The 15,996-nt window shown below is 44.4% G+C and overlaps 4 protein-coding genes across 4 annotated transcripts; all 4 read right to left on the bottom strand.

Moving 5' to 3' along the window:
• Positions 1–1,809: 1,809 nt before the first annotated feature.
• Positions 1,810–4,185, bottom strand: LOC135494301 (uncharacterized). Its single transcript, XM_064782214.1, has one exon. The coding sequence runs from the start codon at positions 4,183–4,185 to the stop codon at positions 1,810–1,812; it is 2,376 nt and encodes a 791-aa protein (XP_064638284.1).
• Positions 4,186–4,284: 99 nt separating this feature from the next.
• LOC135494300 (uncharacterized) lies at positions 4,285–6,138 on the bottom strand. The gene is made up of 2 exons (XM_064782213.1): positions 5,286–6,138; positions 4,285–4,475 (listed from the first exon to the last, which is right to left on the bottom strand). Exons 1-2 carry the CDS (start codon positions 6,136–6,138, stop codon positions 4,285–4,287), a joined length of 1,044 nt encoding a protein of 347 aa, XP_064638283.1.
• A 1,121-nt stretch (positions 6,139–7,259) lies between these two features.
• LOC135494298 (uncharacterized) lies at positions 7,260–10,730 on the bottom strand. The gene has a single exon (XM_064782212.1). It carries the CDS (start codon positions 10,728–10,730, stop codon positions 7,260–7,262), a length of 3,471 nt encoding a protein of 1,156 aa, XP_064638282.1.
• A 44-nt stretch (positions 10,731–10,774) lies between these two features.
• LOC135494297 (uncharacterized) lies at positions 10,775–13,588 on the bottom strand. Its single transcript, XM_064782211.1, has one exon. It carries the CDS (start codon positions 13,586–13,588, stop codon positions 10,775–10,777), a length of 2,814 nt encoding a protein of 937 aa, XP_064638281.1.
• Between the last annotated feature and the right edge of the window lie 2,408 nt (positions 13,589–15,996).

Genomic DNA, 15,996 nt, shown 5'->3' with positions numbered 1-15,996 from the left:
GTGGTTTGTCCAGTAAACGCAACAGCTCTTGAATAGCCCTGAAGTTGTAATCCCATCTTCTTACATAATTGTCTTACAAGACCCAAGCTAATTCTTACTTTTCAAGAAACAAAGAAATATGCGAGGGGTCAGTTGCCAGGGTTCTTTATCAGTGCTATTTATTCTCTTCCTTGTTGTTTCACTTGGTACCAGGCATTTCAGCATGAGATATGGGAACAACCATATAGGCCCAAAGGGGTAAGGTAGCAGCCTGGGGTAGCAGGTTCCACATACTTGAATATCAAAAATTCAACTAAAATGAAAGAAATCACCCCCAGCTTGGACAGACCCATATGGCCAGTAAACCTGACGAGTGTTTCATGACAACAACCAGTACACTAACTGTTTGTTGTAGGAGTAGGAAAACCTGTAGGTTCCCATTGTTTAGCCTGGTATTTTGATGTCTTTGGAGGAAAATCCAACAACATTTTAGTGTGGCATCTTTACTGATATTATGGACGTAAGTCTGTGCTTACATGGATTATGAAATTCAGCTTGGATTAATATGAAAATTCATCGTTTGTGAACGCAAGCCCAAAATCATTTCATGAACAGGTGATCAGAAAGATGACTGGTTATTATTAGCCATGTGCTCAGTGTTTACATTGCAGCATCATAAAGTTACTAGCCAATCAGATTAAAAAGGTTGGAAATTCAACTTCACAGTTTGTACCAGTGACACATAAAAATGTTCTATGATCTCATTACATAGATATTTCTTAAAGTTGATTTTCATACCTTGGCTTTCTATAATATTCATCAGTTTACATGACGAATTTTGTCATAAATGGCAAGATGATTCCTACACATTTACTAAATGGGAGTTGCAGCGATCGCAGATCTGATGGCGAACTAAACACGATGGTTTCATACTAACAACTGAATCATCATATCTTTATTTTCCCACAAATGTGGCATATTACAGACATCAAAGCAAACTGCGAACGTGAGAAAGTCCTAATCTAGCGCTACCCGTGGCCCCGGGTTAATCTAAAACAGATGTAGATTCTGGCAACGAAGCTCTGGGTGGTACCATATGCAATATCTGACACTCCCGGCCGAGCGAGATCTAAGTTGTGTTTACATCCAGTGAGCCGGTCACTTGACCTCAAGTTTCCGGAAATACGCGTGCATAAAGTGGGCCAGTCCCGAGTGACAGGTTGTCAACAATGAATCCTCAATTTACCCTAACGGTACTAAATGTAATCTAAACAAACAATGCACCTGCATTCCAATTAAAGTTGCGCGAGGCGTGTTTGGTTCAGGACGGTTCATTTCGCTTTTACACGGGGACGGTTCGACGATCTGGCCTCGATCCGGCTCCAGGCCGGTTCGTCACTAACATCGTCAATTGGTGGCGCTGATCAATCCTGCTGGCGGTGGAGCTACGAAAATATCACAACAACAAATAATACAAAATGGTTTACGATGGCGCCGGTGAGATGCAGAGTTTTTGCTTTGTACACAGCATTTGTATGGAAAGAAAGCTCTTGCTCTCGATAAATTGAAGATTTCACAGCAGTTTCTTTCCGCGGAAAATTTCATGCCAGGAACACGGCAGCTATTCCCGCGAATGACGTCACGCGAGTACCGTGTGCAAACCGGCTCGGAGCCGGTTCGCTTTTACACGCATAAATAAACCCTCCTCCACCGGCCTACACCGGCCTGCACCGACCCGAGACCGGCGATCGGAACCCGCCTCGGACCAGGAGGGTTCAGGACGGTAGGTTCGCTTTTACACGAGGGAAAATAAACCGGCTGGTACCTGAACTAGTCTCGATCCGGCTTGAACCCGCACCGTGTAAAAACGCCTATAGATTCATTCTGCATGTCTTCATTTGGCAACAATGTGACATCATGTCCGTAGATGAGGTTATTTGGCGTGATGGCCTTCAGTTCCTTCGGATCCGCTGATAGATATGTAAGTGGTCTGTTGTTTATGGTAGCCTGGATTTCCTTAATCAGGGTCTGGAATTCGTCAATCGAGACTAGTGATTTGTTTAGAGTTTTCTTGAGTGCTAATTTGGTTACACCAATTAGTCTCTCGTGAACACCGGCGAACCAACTTGCTTGTACAGGCGCATATTTGAAATATATTCCTTTGTCGGTGAGGTGATTTTTGAAGCGGTCACTGCTAACAATGTTGTATAAGCGTTTGAGTTCTGCATCGGCTCCTGTGAAAGTTTTAGCATTGTCGCAATATATGAGGCTTGGTGTGGAATGTGTTGACGTGAATCGTCTGAAAGATCTGATGAAAGATTCCACTGTAAGATCAGGAGTGATTTCTAAGTGTACACCGCGTGTCGTGCAACAAGTGAAGAGGCAGACATACACTTTCTGAGTGGTGTTATTGACTCGCACGTAGAGATGCGATGTAAAGTCCACTGCTGTAGATTTGAAGGCGGTTAGATCGTTTATTCGAAATTCTGGTAGTGGTGGTGCGACGGGTGTGAGGTATGGCCGGCCTGCTACTTTCTTGCAGATGACGCAGCGTCCAATGACTTTCTTCACTGACGCCCGCATGGACGTAATCCAGTATTTGTTACGAAGGTGTGCCATGGTTGAGCCAACACCATAGTGAACCATGGTATGATGAGCGTTTTGAATGACCAATGTTGTCAGGTAGGATCGGTGGGGCAGTAGAATCGGATATTTGCGGTCCGGTGCCACATCAGCGGCGGAGATTCTCCCCCCGCAGCGGATAATGTTCGATTTATCTATGAATAGTCCGAGCTGGTTAATGATGGCTGGGCGTTTAGGAAACCTGGTAGCCCTCCCGGAGTGGAGGCATTGGAAGTAGGTCAGTACGTCTGCATATGCTGTGGTTTGGATATGTGATATCCATAATTTCTCGGCTTTGTTTACATCCTCTGCAGTAAGCATGCTACGGTTGATTGGTCCTGACCTGAAGGCGCGTGTCACAAGCGCGGTGACTCGGAGAAGTTTCTGCAATGAGCTAAACCTGTTGATATCTATGACATTGCTCATGTTTATGTTTTGACTGGCTGGTTGAAAAACATTTGCCATTTCTACTCCTGCGGCAAGGGTTATCGCGATTTCAGGTTTGTCCTGTATATTCTTGAGGGGCCATGTATGCCTTGGCTGGGTTAACCATTTAGGTCCTGTGATCCATGACGATCTCTGTAATTCTTCATGTGTAGCACCTCGGGACAGGATATCGGCGGAATTTTCATCTGTTGCCACGTGATACCATGAGTTGGGGTTGGATTTCTCCCGGATGATGTTTACACGATTCTGTACGAAGGGTTTGAGTTTCTTTCCTGACTTCAACCAGTAGAGGGCGATTTCAGAGTCTGTGGTGTAGGTAATTTCAATCGCTGGGTAGTCCTTTGCGTAGATTTTACGCAGGGTGTCGCCGAATTCAACTCCCATCACCATGGCCATCAGTTCAAGTTTTGGTACTGTTTGGTGTGCGTTTTTGCTGGATATGACTTTGTTTTTGGATCCTAACAGCGCGATAGTGGTATCCTGTTTAGCGTAGGCGACGCATCCAAGTGCGGTGGTTGGACATGCGTCACAGAATATAATGATTTCAAGTGGTTTTTTGGTGTTGGCACCTAGCCAACGTGGTAGTTTCACATCATTCACCTGTCTGAGGTTTTCGGCTATCTTTATCCATTGTTCTTGGTCCTGTGATGACAAGTTTTCATCCCAATTGCTATTTTGCTTCCAGAGTTTATTTACAAATGCTTTGGCGGGAACAGTCATTGGTGCTATTAACCCCAGTGGGTCGAAAACGGAAGCGGTTAGTGAAGTTGCGATCCGCTTTGTAAGTGCCTGTGGCAATGGTAACTCCTTTTTTGCAATGAACAGTTTATCCGATTTGGTGGCCCATTTGAGACCGAGGACTCCGACGTCATTTGACTTAGTTTGTAATCCGTCTGCTTGAATCTGGTTGGTAAGCTTTTCTGAGTTTGAGCCCCATTGACGGAGATGCATGGCGGCGGCATTTAACAATCCACGTGATTCATGATAGTATGCTAATCCTTCTTCATCAGTGTCCACTCCAGTTAAGAGATTGTCCACATACAGTTTATTTTTGCATATCTTTAGCCACAGGAGAATCAGCATGGGCGGCGAGATGCTTTTGTAGCGTAATGGCAAGGGCAAAGGGGCTTGATACATTGCCGAATATTATCGTGTTACAGGCGTATGGTACAATTTCCTTTGTGACGTCATTATCCTTATACCAAAGAAATTTCACGTACTTTCGGTCGCATTCCATCAGTCGTACGGATAGAAATGCGCGGGCGATGTCGGCGGTGAGTCTATTTTGGCAACACGAAAGCGCATCAGCAATTCATTCAAATCCTGCAGCATGTTTGGTCCTTCGTACAGGCAGTCGTTCAGAGATGGAGATCCGCTGCTTGCATCAAACACGATCCTGACGGGTGTGGAAGTTTGGGGATATGATGCTATAGAACGAGGCAAACTCTTTGGTTACCATCAGAGAACTAACTTTATTTGCTATAATACTAATCTTGCCAAACCTTGGCTTCTGAAGAAAGCATGAGTCACTTCCTGTTTCTTGGTGTGGGAAGGCCTTTAAGATAAACAGAACCCGAGTGACCATCCCTAGATTGGTGAAATGTACCAGAAACGGATGTCTTCTGTACCAGTCGCCAGGACCTAGCGTGGGCTGAATTGACACTTGATGTACTTTAGTATATTCGGGATGACAATTCCCGACATTCCCCGCGGCCAAGAAACAGTAAATGCAAGTGAAACCTAAAAAACATGCATACTAATTAAAACTCTAGAAACTTGTACCTTTAAAAGTAGACAAATCCATCAACAGATGATGTCAACTTGACATCCTTGAAGTTAAACTTGTAATGTAATCAGCCATCAGAAAGAATATTGTCTACACGACAAAGAACGTGAACTCGATATAATTATAACCATCTTACTGTAAACAATGTCACGATTGACAATTATCCGAATCTTGGTTATTCCGAGAAATTACTAGTCGTGTGTCTAAACATCAACAACGAATGAGTATACACTTAAAGGTAATGTGATGACTTCAAACTAAACTCAACTAAGTTCCGATATGAATGATTTCCGATCAACCTTTACTGAAACCTAAACCAAATGTTAATAACAAGTGCCTTTTATCATGCATATAGTTCACACAAAGTTTTTGAGAGAATTCTCTTAGTCTTGAGATTGTCTCTGTATCCGTTCACGTGCGAGTTTCGCAGCTGCGCGCTGCGGTCGCGTACCTTCGTTTACGTGATTTCCCGCCTTTGGCGGCACTTCCTCTGGACCAACATGCAATTCCAGGGGATATAATTTTCCAATCGCACGGTTTGATCTACCCGATGTTGTGCGCACAGTTGCGGAACGCGTCAACCCATCTTTGCCGGTATTCAAACTTTCGATCTTTCCTAATTTCCAGTTAATCCGACGTTCATCCTTATCATGAACCAAGACCACGTCCCCACAGCGTATTGTGTCTGCTGTGGCGTTCTGTTTACTTACTTCGTACATGTGACGTTCCCGTAACACGGCCACGTACTCGTCATAAAAACGTTTCCGAAAATGATTGATCAATACGCATCTGTGGTGTGCCATTTTTTCCAGTGCGGTTTTCCAGTCATATGTTGGATCGAACTCTGCGTTTTCTACCTCTTGGTGAGGTAAGAGATCCATATCTCTACCGAAAATTAGGTGATTCGGAGTGATCGCGTGTAAACCTAATTCAGTTGGCTCCGACGACATATATGTTAGCGGTCTGTTGTTTACAACTTGTTGTATTTCTTTAACCATGGTGTTTAATTCATCACTGTCAACCAGAGCCTTACCAAGCGTCTTCTTGATGGCGCTTTTTACTACCCCGATAAGGCGTTCATACACACCTCCAAACCAACTAGCCTGCACCGGTATATATTTGAAAGAGATGCCGTTTCTAGTAAGGTGATTCTGAACTCTTTCACCACTCACGTTAGCTAACAACCGTTTGATTTCTGTTTCTGCGCCCTTAAAGGTTTTGGCGTTATCCGAGTAGACAAGTTTAGGTGTCGAACAGTTTGATGTGAACCGTCTGAAGGCACGCAAGTATGACTCAACCGTCATGTCTGGGACTACTTCTAATTGAACCGCTCTAGTTGTCAGACAACAGAATAATGCTACATAGACCTTCTGTACCTTGTTTGTGGGCCTATTGCGAACGTAAATATGACCTGTAAAGTCTACTGCTGATGCTCTAAATGCGGTTAGTTCATTTAACCGAAACTCAGGTAACTCTGGTGCCAGTGGTGTCAAGTAAGGTCTTCCAGCTACAACCTTACAGATTACGCAACGTTTGACAACTTGACGAACTGTAGAACGCATGGATGTGATCCAGAATTTTTTCCGGAGTTCACACATTGTTGCCCCAGTACCATAATGCACTATACGTTGGTGCGCATCCCGGATGATCAGCGTTGACAAAAAGCTAGTTTTTGAAAGTAGAATCGGAAACTTCCTGTCCAATTCGACATTTGCGTTACGCACCCTCCCCCCGCAGTGAATCATGCCATCGTCTGCGAGAAATAGGCCTAGTTGATTGACCAATGGTGGTCGCTTGGGAAGCTTTCGCTTCTTTGCTTTCTCTGCCCGTAGATAAGTCAGAACATCGCTGTACCCCTCTTGTTGAGTGCTACGAATCCATAGTTGTTCCGCGGCGTGCATGTCGTCCGCTGAAATTTTGCTCTTGGCCTGAATTCCACGTTTGAAAGCTCGGGTGACCAATGAGGTCACTTTTAACAGTTTGGTGTAGGAGCTGTAGCGTTGGACATCCATGATTTGTGTTAGGCCTACCCTAGTGTTTTTTGGAAGAAATTCATTTTCCACCTCTACACTCCCTACCAACACTGTCTCAATTTTGTGATCATTTAGGGGATTGATTGGCCAAGTGATGCTGTCGTCTTTTAACCACTTGGGTCCCTGTAACCAAACAGAGCTCCCCAGTCCCTGGAGTGTTGTACCCCGTGATATTATGTCAGCAATGTTGTCAGCCGTTCTGACGTGAAACCATTGCTCGACCTTTGTGAGCTTTCTGATCAGGTCAACCCGATTTTTGACAAATTGCTGCAACTTTTTGTCAGATTTCACCCAATACAAGGCTATCTCCGAATCAGTGAGGAGAGTTACGTTTACTCCTGCGTAAGTGTCCCTGTATGTGTTGACCAAGTAATCTGCGTATTGGGCTCCCATCACCATACCTGCAATTCTAATTTTGGTACCGTCAGATTGTTGTTTTTCTGCGATACCACCTTGTTCTTAGAACCCAGCAATGTGACCCGGTTGCCTTGCTTACCATATGCTACACACCCGATTGCCGTAGTTGGGCATGCATCACAAAACACAATGATTTCCAACTGATTATCTGATTCAAGATTCAACCATCTTGGAAATTTCATCTCATCCGCTCTTTGTAATGACACCCGAATGTCATTCCACTCATGTTTCTGATCCTCAGTCAGATGCTCGTCCCAAGACTTACTCTCAACCCACAGTTTGTTTGCGAACGCTTTAGCTGGCACAACCATTGGACCCACAAGACCAAGAGGATCGAAAATCGAAGAAGTCTCTGAGACTACCGTTCTTTTTGTGTGGACCTTGTCCTTTTCAAATCGTTTCTCGCTAACCGAAAGCTCATCCCTGACACAATGCCATTTTAAGCCAAGGACATTTTGTGGACCTGCTTTTGCATTTGTACCGTCTTCGTGTATTTTCTCATTCAGTTTTTCCGAGTTTGTGGCCCATTGCCGTAAGTCAAAAGCTGCCGAAGACATGATTTCTCTAGCTTCATGGCAATACTTCAAGGCTTCCGATTCTGAGCCGACCCCTGACAACAAATTATCAACGTATGTCTTTGCCAACATGTCTAGTGATACAGGTGTGTTGTACTGAGTCAGATGTTTATGCAAGGTGACTGCCAAGGCAAATGGGCTACTGACATTACCAAAGATGACTGTGTTGCAGGTATACGGCACAACTTCTTTCGTCATGTCGTTGTCTTTGTACCACAAAAAACGCACATACTTCCGGTCCGACTCGAGCAACCTAACCGATAAGAAAGCCCGGGCCAGATCTGCACTGATAGCATACTTTCCCGTCCGAAATAACATCAACAACCTTACCAGATCTTGTGTCATATTTGGCCCACCGTGTAAACAATCATTTAATGATGGCGAACCACAACTAGCATCGAACACTATTCTAACAGGAGTGGTTGCGCTTTCTCTCAATACCGGAAAATGTGGCATGAAGTGACAATCTGATTCTTTTAAGGCCTGTGCATCACTGATCTCTGAGACATACCCCTTATCAAGATTTTCTTGCATTACTTTCATGTATTGATCAGCAAGATTCAATTTTCTAAGCCTAGATGTAACCTGATTGAGGCGGGACCTACAGGCGTCCACGTTGGTTTTTAACTCCGGGTAGTCATCTTTCCAGGGGAGTGGAGCATAATAATGACCTTCTTTGAATTGCATTTTATCAAGGTAGTTTGAGAGGAATTGATCATCGTACTTACCATCGCTTCCTTCGTCATTTTTGACCGTTATTGATTCCATGTAAGTTTTCAACAATTCCGCCTCCCGATCCTCACTTTCGTTATCACCTTGGCCGACCACGGCGGTCGTGGCATCAGCGCTATCCCCTTGGATTATTTCTAATGGGCCTGACAAGAAACAACCGATGTTTGAAAACTGTATAGTGGGACCACGTTTTCCCGTGATAATGCGATTTTCCAAGAACAAATATGCACTATCGCATCCTATGAGTAAATCTATGGTTAATTTGCCAGTTTTGGCACCAAGATTGTCCGCTAGGGGTAATTCCTTTATGTAATCATGATTCAAACATTTTTTCCATCCGCTTTGGTTTATCGGCTTCACAATTTCATCTGTGATTAAGACATCCATGACCTTCGGCCCTTCATTAGTAGCTACATTAACCGATGCCATGTCGTAGCACCGTTTGCTTACATGACCCCCGAAACCGTTGACATTTAGGTACTGCTTACCGTGTGGCTGGAGTTTTAATTTTACAGCCGTATCTTTGCGAATGTATGACAGCATGCTGCCCCGATCTATGAGTACCCCTGCCTTAATTTGTGCATCACCATTTTCTAAGGTGACACGACCCGTTTCCAACAAAACAATTTTGTTGTTTTCTGCCGTCTCAGCTGCTACAGCAGCAGGATCTATAGGCCTAGTTTTGCGTTCCGATCCGTTAGGCCTATCCAACTTATTGGATTCTAATTTTACGACACTTCCCGACTCTGATTTGTCGCATAGGCCTGCACCGGATAGGCCTACTGGACACCGTGATTTTTCACGCGGTATCGCACATGTTTGAGTAGTACTAGAACCGCCTTGCTGTTCACCAGCATTCGTCGCGCCAAAATGTTGAGCAAAGTGATTATGCAGAGATGAATGATGTCTGCGATTACAGACGTTGCAATTTTTGCGATTGCTGCAATTCCTGGCAGAGTGCGGTCGGAGACAATTGAAACATAAGCGCTTGGCTTTGACCACCGCGAATCGATCCGAATCACCCTTTGTACAATTTGATGGAAAATGGTCTCCATCGCAGAACACGCATGATTTTGGTTTTGTCCCGTTGTTGGACACTAAGGTTGCGGCAGAGATGGGTTTCCGGTTCGCACTTTCAGCGGGTTTGGTTTTCTCGCGATTTTCACTACTGAAACGTTCTCCTAGATTGTTCAGGTGCTTTACGAAAGTTTCTAAAAACGCCTTCAGGTTGAAGGCTCCGTCCTGTCCGCTGGTCCCCATCTTGTCCTGGAACTGTCTCGGCAGCTTCCTCTCCATCGTTGGGATGATGAACGCCGCACATTCTTCCGTGTCGATGCCCAGGTTGTTGAGCGATCTGATGTCTCCCATGACGTGGTTGTAGAACTGGCTCAGTGCTGCGTAGCTATGTCCGGGTGGCTCCAAGTCGAAAATGCTGCACACGTGAGCTCGGACAATTTTCCGTTGTTGCCCGAACCTCTCCTTTAGTGTTGTCGTCAGCGTCTCGAGGTTATCTCCCGTCGCGTGGATGCCTGTGACCGCATCCAGCGCTGGTCCCTTTAATTGCCCTAGGATATAACTAAATTTTGTAATATCCGAAAAGTTACCGTTTATCACGTCTGCTTCCATTGTCTCCCAGAAGGCTGTCCATTTTGTGAATGTCCCATCAAATATGGGAAGCCTTAGTTTTGGCAACCTTGCCGTTTTTGCCGACGAAGGTGTGCCGTCCCGTTTCTCCCTCTTTGTTTCCGCTTTTGCGTGCTCCTTGAAATCCTCAACGAACAGTTTTACACGCATGAGACGTCTTCGCTCATGACTCCGCCGCACGATAATGTTATCCATTTCAATGATGAATTCGCCGCCATCGAGTTCCGCTTCGATATCGTTATTTAATTCATATTCGTTGTCGAATATGTTCTTAAGTTCTTCAAGACTGGCCTCTGCCAGAATTTGTTCCGCCTTGTTAGGGGTTTCTTTGGAGAGAATGTCCTCAACCCCCTCGAATTCACGATCAAAGGCCTTGATTAGAGCCTTACGTTTATTATACTTGCGATTCAAGTCCGCTATTTCCTCAGGAGTTTTCTCCCTTGGAACCGTTTCCGCCGTTTCCATGGTTTCGTTCTCTTCGTTCTCGTCTGCCATGCCGAGTTGAAATTCAATTGTCCGTAATAAACTTGATGCCCGTATCAGTGTTTATTCCGTAATCCGCGAATTTGTCGCCGTAAATTCCGTCCGGAGTATTGCGTTGTGTATTCCGTATTCCGTATTCCGTGTTGCAAAACCCAAAAATCCTGGACCAACGACACCATGTGGAAGTTTGGGGATATGATGCTATAGAACGAGGCAAACTCTTTGGTTACCATCAGAGAACTAACTTTATTTGCTATAATACTAATCTTGCCAAACCTTGGCTTCTGAAGAAAGCATGAGTCACTTCCTGTTTCTTGGTGTGGGAAGGCCTTTAAGATAAACAGAACCCGAGTGACCATCCCTAGATTGGTGAAATGTACCAGAAACGGATGTCTTCTGTACCAGTCGCCAGGACCTAGCGTGGGCTGAATTGACACTTGATGTACTTTAGTATATTCGGGATGACAATTCCCGACAACGGGTGTGGTCTCACTGTCTCGTAGGACTGGGAAGTGAGGGACGTAGTAACCTTCGGTGTCAGCTGTAGACTCATGGGAGATTTCAGACACAAAGTCTTTCTCTATGTTTTCACGCATGACATTGACGTAGGCATCAATTAAATCTAACTTACGCAATCTTCCCATGACTTGTTTTATTCTCGATTTGCAGGTTTCCAGATTGTTGGGCAGCTCAGGATGGTCTGTCCTCCATGGCAGGGGCACGTAATATTGGCTATCCTTGTATTGTATTTTGCTCAGGTATTCGTCTTTGAACTTTTGGTCGTATTCCGTGTCGGTGACGTCACTGGTATGCAAGGCATTGGCTTGTAGGTATGATTCTAAAAAGGCAAGTTCGTTATCCTGGATCGCTACCTTATGAGGTGTAGCTTCACTTGAAGCAGTGGTGATAATGGTGGGTGTCATTTTTGGCCTCAGCGGTCCAGAGACGAAGCATCCTATATTACTGAACTGGACAGTCGGACCGTCTTCTTTTACCATGCGGTTTTCGAGGAATTCGAATGCGAAATCAACTCCTAACATTAAATCGATAGTCAGGGCCCTATCTGAGAAATCATTGGCTAAATCAAGCCCAGCAATATAATTATACTCCTGGCAGGCGTCCCAGCCTATCTGAGTGATGGGTTTCACGATTTCATCGTCTGATATGAGGGCCTCGATGGTTTGAATTCCGTCATTTGTTTTAACGTTGACGTAGGCTGCGTCATAGATGCGTTTGGTGACGTGTCCGGCGAATCCATTCACATTTAGCGGTCTTTTACGGTGGGGTTTCAATCCTAACCTTGTAGCGGCTTCCTTGCTGATGTAAGTTACCATACTTCCTCTATCGATGAGGACACCGGCGATGGTTTCTTTGTCGTCATTTAGGAGTTTGACTTTCCCGGTTTCGAGTAGGATGATATCCATTTCCTGTTCTTTGGGTTTGGACTTTTCCTGGTTTTGAGTCTCACTTGGGATGGCATGTGTATTTTCGGTATCCAGTGGGTTTGCGATTGGCGGTTGTTCCTTTCTAACGGTAACGGTACAATGACTTTGTGGCGCAATGGCACAGCCACTAGTTGCGTGTTGTTGAGAATTATTTCGAGGCGGGTTTATTCTGGATGAATTGGCGAAATAATCATGCAGACTGGTGTGATGAAACCGGTCGCATGTGCGGCATCTTTTTTGATTTTGACATTCCCGGTAGAAATGCGGTCCGAGGCAGTTGGAGCAAAGTTTATGTTGACGCACGGCAATGAACTTTTCATGCGCTGGTAGTTTGCACTCGAAAGGGTTATGCGGTCCTGCACAGAAAGGGCACACTTTTGGTCGGTTGTAGTTTTGCGGCGGTGGTTTAGTATAAGTAGTATTCGGCACACTCACGAACGATTCCACGGAGATCCTGTTATTTCCTGCGTGAGAATTATTCCTCTGCTGCGTTGCTGTCGTTGGTGTATCCATTCTTTCGCTTATATTCTCTAATTCCTCAGTGAATCGATCCATGAATATTTTAACCTGGAAACGGTCTCCTTGACCGGCGGTACCGATTTTCTCGCGCAGAAATTTTGGTAATTTTCTTTCAATGACAGGAACTATAAAGGTTGCACATTGTTCTATTGATACATCCATATTTTCAAGTGACCGTATGTCACCAAGAATCTTGTCGTGAAATTCCCGGAGGCTGGCGTAGTGACCCCCTGGCGGAGTTATATCAAGGAGGTTGTAGACGTGAGCTCTCGTTATTTTCCTTGGTTGACCGAATCTGTCTTTCAATAGTTGGATGAGAGCTGGTAGATTTTCTCCGGACGGGTGTAGTCCTTGGCGTTCCCTGTGAGTTGTCCTATTATGTAATTGAATTTTGTAATGTCCGCGTATGTCTCCTTTATTGACGTCAGCCTCGATGGCGTCCCAGAATGCTGTCCACGCCGTGAATTTACCGTCAAATATCGGTAATTTTAGCTTCGGCAACTGGGCGGTCTTATTCTTCCTTCTTTCGGTTGTGACATCTGGGCTCGAAGTCGTATTCCGTTTTGTTTGTCGAGCTAACGAATTCTTGACCTTCAGCAGTTTTATTCTACTTTGACTGTGAATTGCGCTGCTGTCGGTAATTTCCTTGTCGATGGCGTCACTATCTTTCAGGTCGGTTAGTTGCTTCTCAATTTGTTCGTTCATTTCAAGTATCGTCTGGTACAGATCGTTCATCTCCTCGAGATGTCCCTCCACTTCGGCAATATCATCTTCGCTGATATCTGCGTTTTCGAGAACTGCCGTTGCAGTCCCGAATTCCGTGTCTAAGGTTCTGAGCCGGACATCCCTTTTTTGTTGTAAGGCGAGAACGCCTTTTTTAAAGTCCTTAGCTTGCTTTTTGGACATCGTGGTTACTCGTTGCGTTGTGTTGTACTCGTTGCGTTGTGTTGTAGTCGTTGCGTGTAATCCTGGTCACGGCACCATGTCATAAATGGCAAGATGATTCCTACACATTTACTAAATGGGAGTTGCAGCGGGAGTTACTAGCCAATCAGATTAAAAAGGTTGGAAATTCAACTTCACAGTTTGTACCAGTGACACATAAAAATGTTCTATGATCTCATTACATAGATATTTCTTAAAGTTGATTTTCATACCTTGGCTTTCTATAATATTCATCAGTTTACATGACGAATTTTGTCATAAATGGCAAGATGATTCCTACACATTTACTAAATGGGAGTTGCAGCGATCGCAGATCTGATGGCGAACTAAACACGATGGTTTCATACTAACAACTGAATCATCATATCTTTATTTTCCCACAAATGTGGCATATTACAGACATCAAAGCAAACTGCGAACGTGAGAAAGTCCTAATCTAGCGCTACCCGTGGCCCCGGGTTAATCTAAAACAGATGTAGATTCTGGCAACGAAGCTCTGGGTGGTACCATATGCAATATCTGACAAATTTCAATCAAATCTGATCAGATTATGCTTTGGAAACTTTGGAAAACATTGTTCAAAGTCCAGGAGCTCTTCACATGATGGTAACTGGCAGACATTTGCATGTTACCATCTCCTCCCACCCTATACTCCAGGTGCCCCTTTAAAGGCCCAACTTTCGAACCCTGGGTTGAGGTGATGACTCATCCAGGTAGCATGTACAAGAACCTCTCACTAAGGTCGCCAGGAAATAACATTTAATTCAAGGTAATATGGGGTCATTCTGATAGGCGGTGTTTTGAAAACTCTGTGAGTGTGATGTAAGATTCAGGTATCGAACAAGGTGTTTTCTGTCTGTTGCAGGGAAATTGGGGATCCGTTCAAATAACATGGAAAATCGTCGATCGAGAAAGGCCAGAGCAAACAAACGCCAACGTGTGAATCGCAATAGACGCAAACAAAAACTTATCGAAGATATTTTGCTCAAAAATCATGAACTAGAATTTAAATTCAAGACAACATGCTCAGTCCCTCAAGCCAAGCCCGCAAGTGTTAATGCTTCATTTTCAAATGCCATTAGTTATGGTAATTGCAAAACACTAGATTTACGATCGTCATCATTCCACTCCCATCCGAAGTTCAGTATTCTCACAGCAACTACGGCTGTCAATCAAAAGCATGAAAGGAGTCGTAAAGACGCAGAATCTGCCATACATAAAGTTATCCTGACATCCCCTCGGCAGATTTCTAGCACTCTTGTAGATGTTAAATATTCGCAGTGGGCTGGAGCGTATGGCAAGGTATTCATTGCCAAGTGCTTGTTTATTGCTGGGGGACCACTTGTTGCTGTAAAACGGGCAAAGTCGGGAGATCTCCTGAAAGAGGCGAAAGTGCTTCATCATCTGCAAGGGGGGCACGCAGCTATACCCTATTTGTACGGGATGATGGGGGCGAATGCTATCGTCATTGAATTAGTTTCAATAGAAAATTGCACACTGAATTATCATCTAAAAAAGCATTCTTTCACTTTCGAGATATGGGTGAATGTACTTGCAGAGGTTGGTGATGGCCTAGCTTTTATCCATAGTAAAGGTATCATTCATAATGATCTCCATGAAAACAACGTTTTGGTTACTCAACGTTCTGGTGTGCCAGGAATTAAGATCATTGATTTTGGGTGTGCAACACTGCAGTCCAACCCGAGGAGATATTTCCTTACAGATTGCCAAAGAAAAATGTACAGAGAGAAACATAATCACATTGCTTGGGAATTACGCGAGGGTAATGGACAGCCCCAGACTACATTGTCAGATGTGTATTCTTTTGGACGACTGATCAGATCAGTTGGTTGTCATTGCAAGATTGCCCCACTCGCCTCCATATCCAGTTCCTGCCGTAATCATATTGTTGGGAGGCGCCCAAGTGCCGATACCGTGGCCACTATGCTCAGAAGTTTGCTTACTGCTTGATAAATGTAACCCGTCTTCATATCACATTGCTGGATGGTGGGGGGGGGGGAGAATTATAAAATGTTTAAAGTTTTATATTTAGTGAACGCTTTCAGGCTTATTTGATACTATTTGATTGTATTGCTGTGATATTTAGTTAAAATGTATACATTATATTGTGATTTGCAACCAAGCCATCGGAAGGGGGTCCAAAGGTCACGGCGATAGCTAGGATCTGACACCAGGTGGCATTATTTGTAGTTGCCAGTTCTTATTTTAACCACTGTGTATGTCTATGCCAAACTAAGAGAGATTGGCTGCCGTGGGGAAGGGGGGGGGGGCATCAGTGTGAAGAACATATAATTACCATTCGGAGGTTTTGGTGGTAACTAGAATCATCGAAGTTACTAGCTCTGCTA

Source organism: Lineus longissimus, chromosome 10 (genome assembly GCF_910592395.1).
Source record: "Lineus longissimus chromosome 10, tnLinLong1.2, whole genome shotgun sequence".
Taxonomy (NCBI): domain Eukaryota; kingdom Metazoa; phylum Nemertea; class Pilidiophora; order Heteronemertea; family Lineidae; genus Lineus; species Lineus longissimus.
The sequence above is the reverse complement of the archived record's forward strand: the minus strand, read 5'-3'. Positions and strand labels throughout refer to the sequence as shown.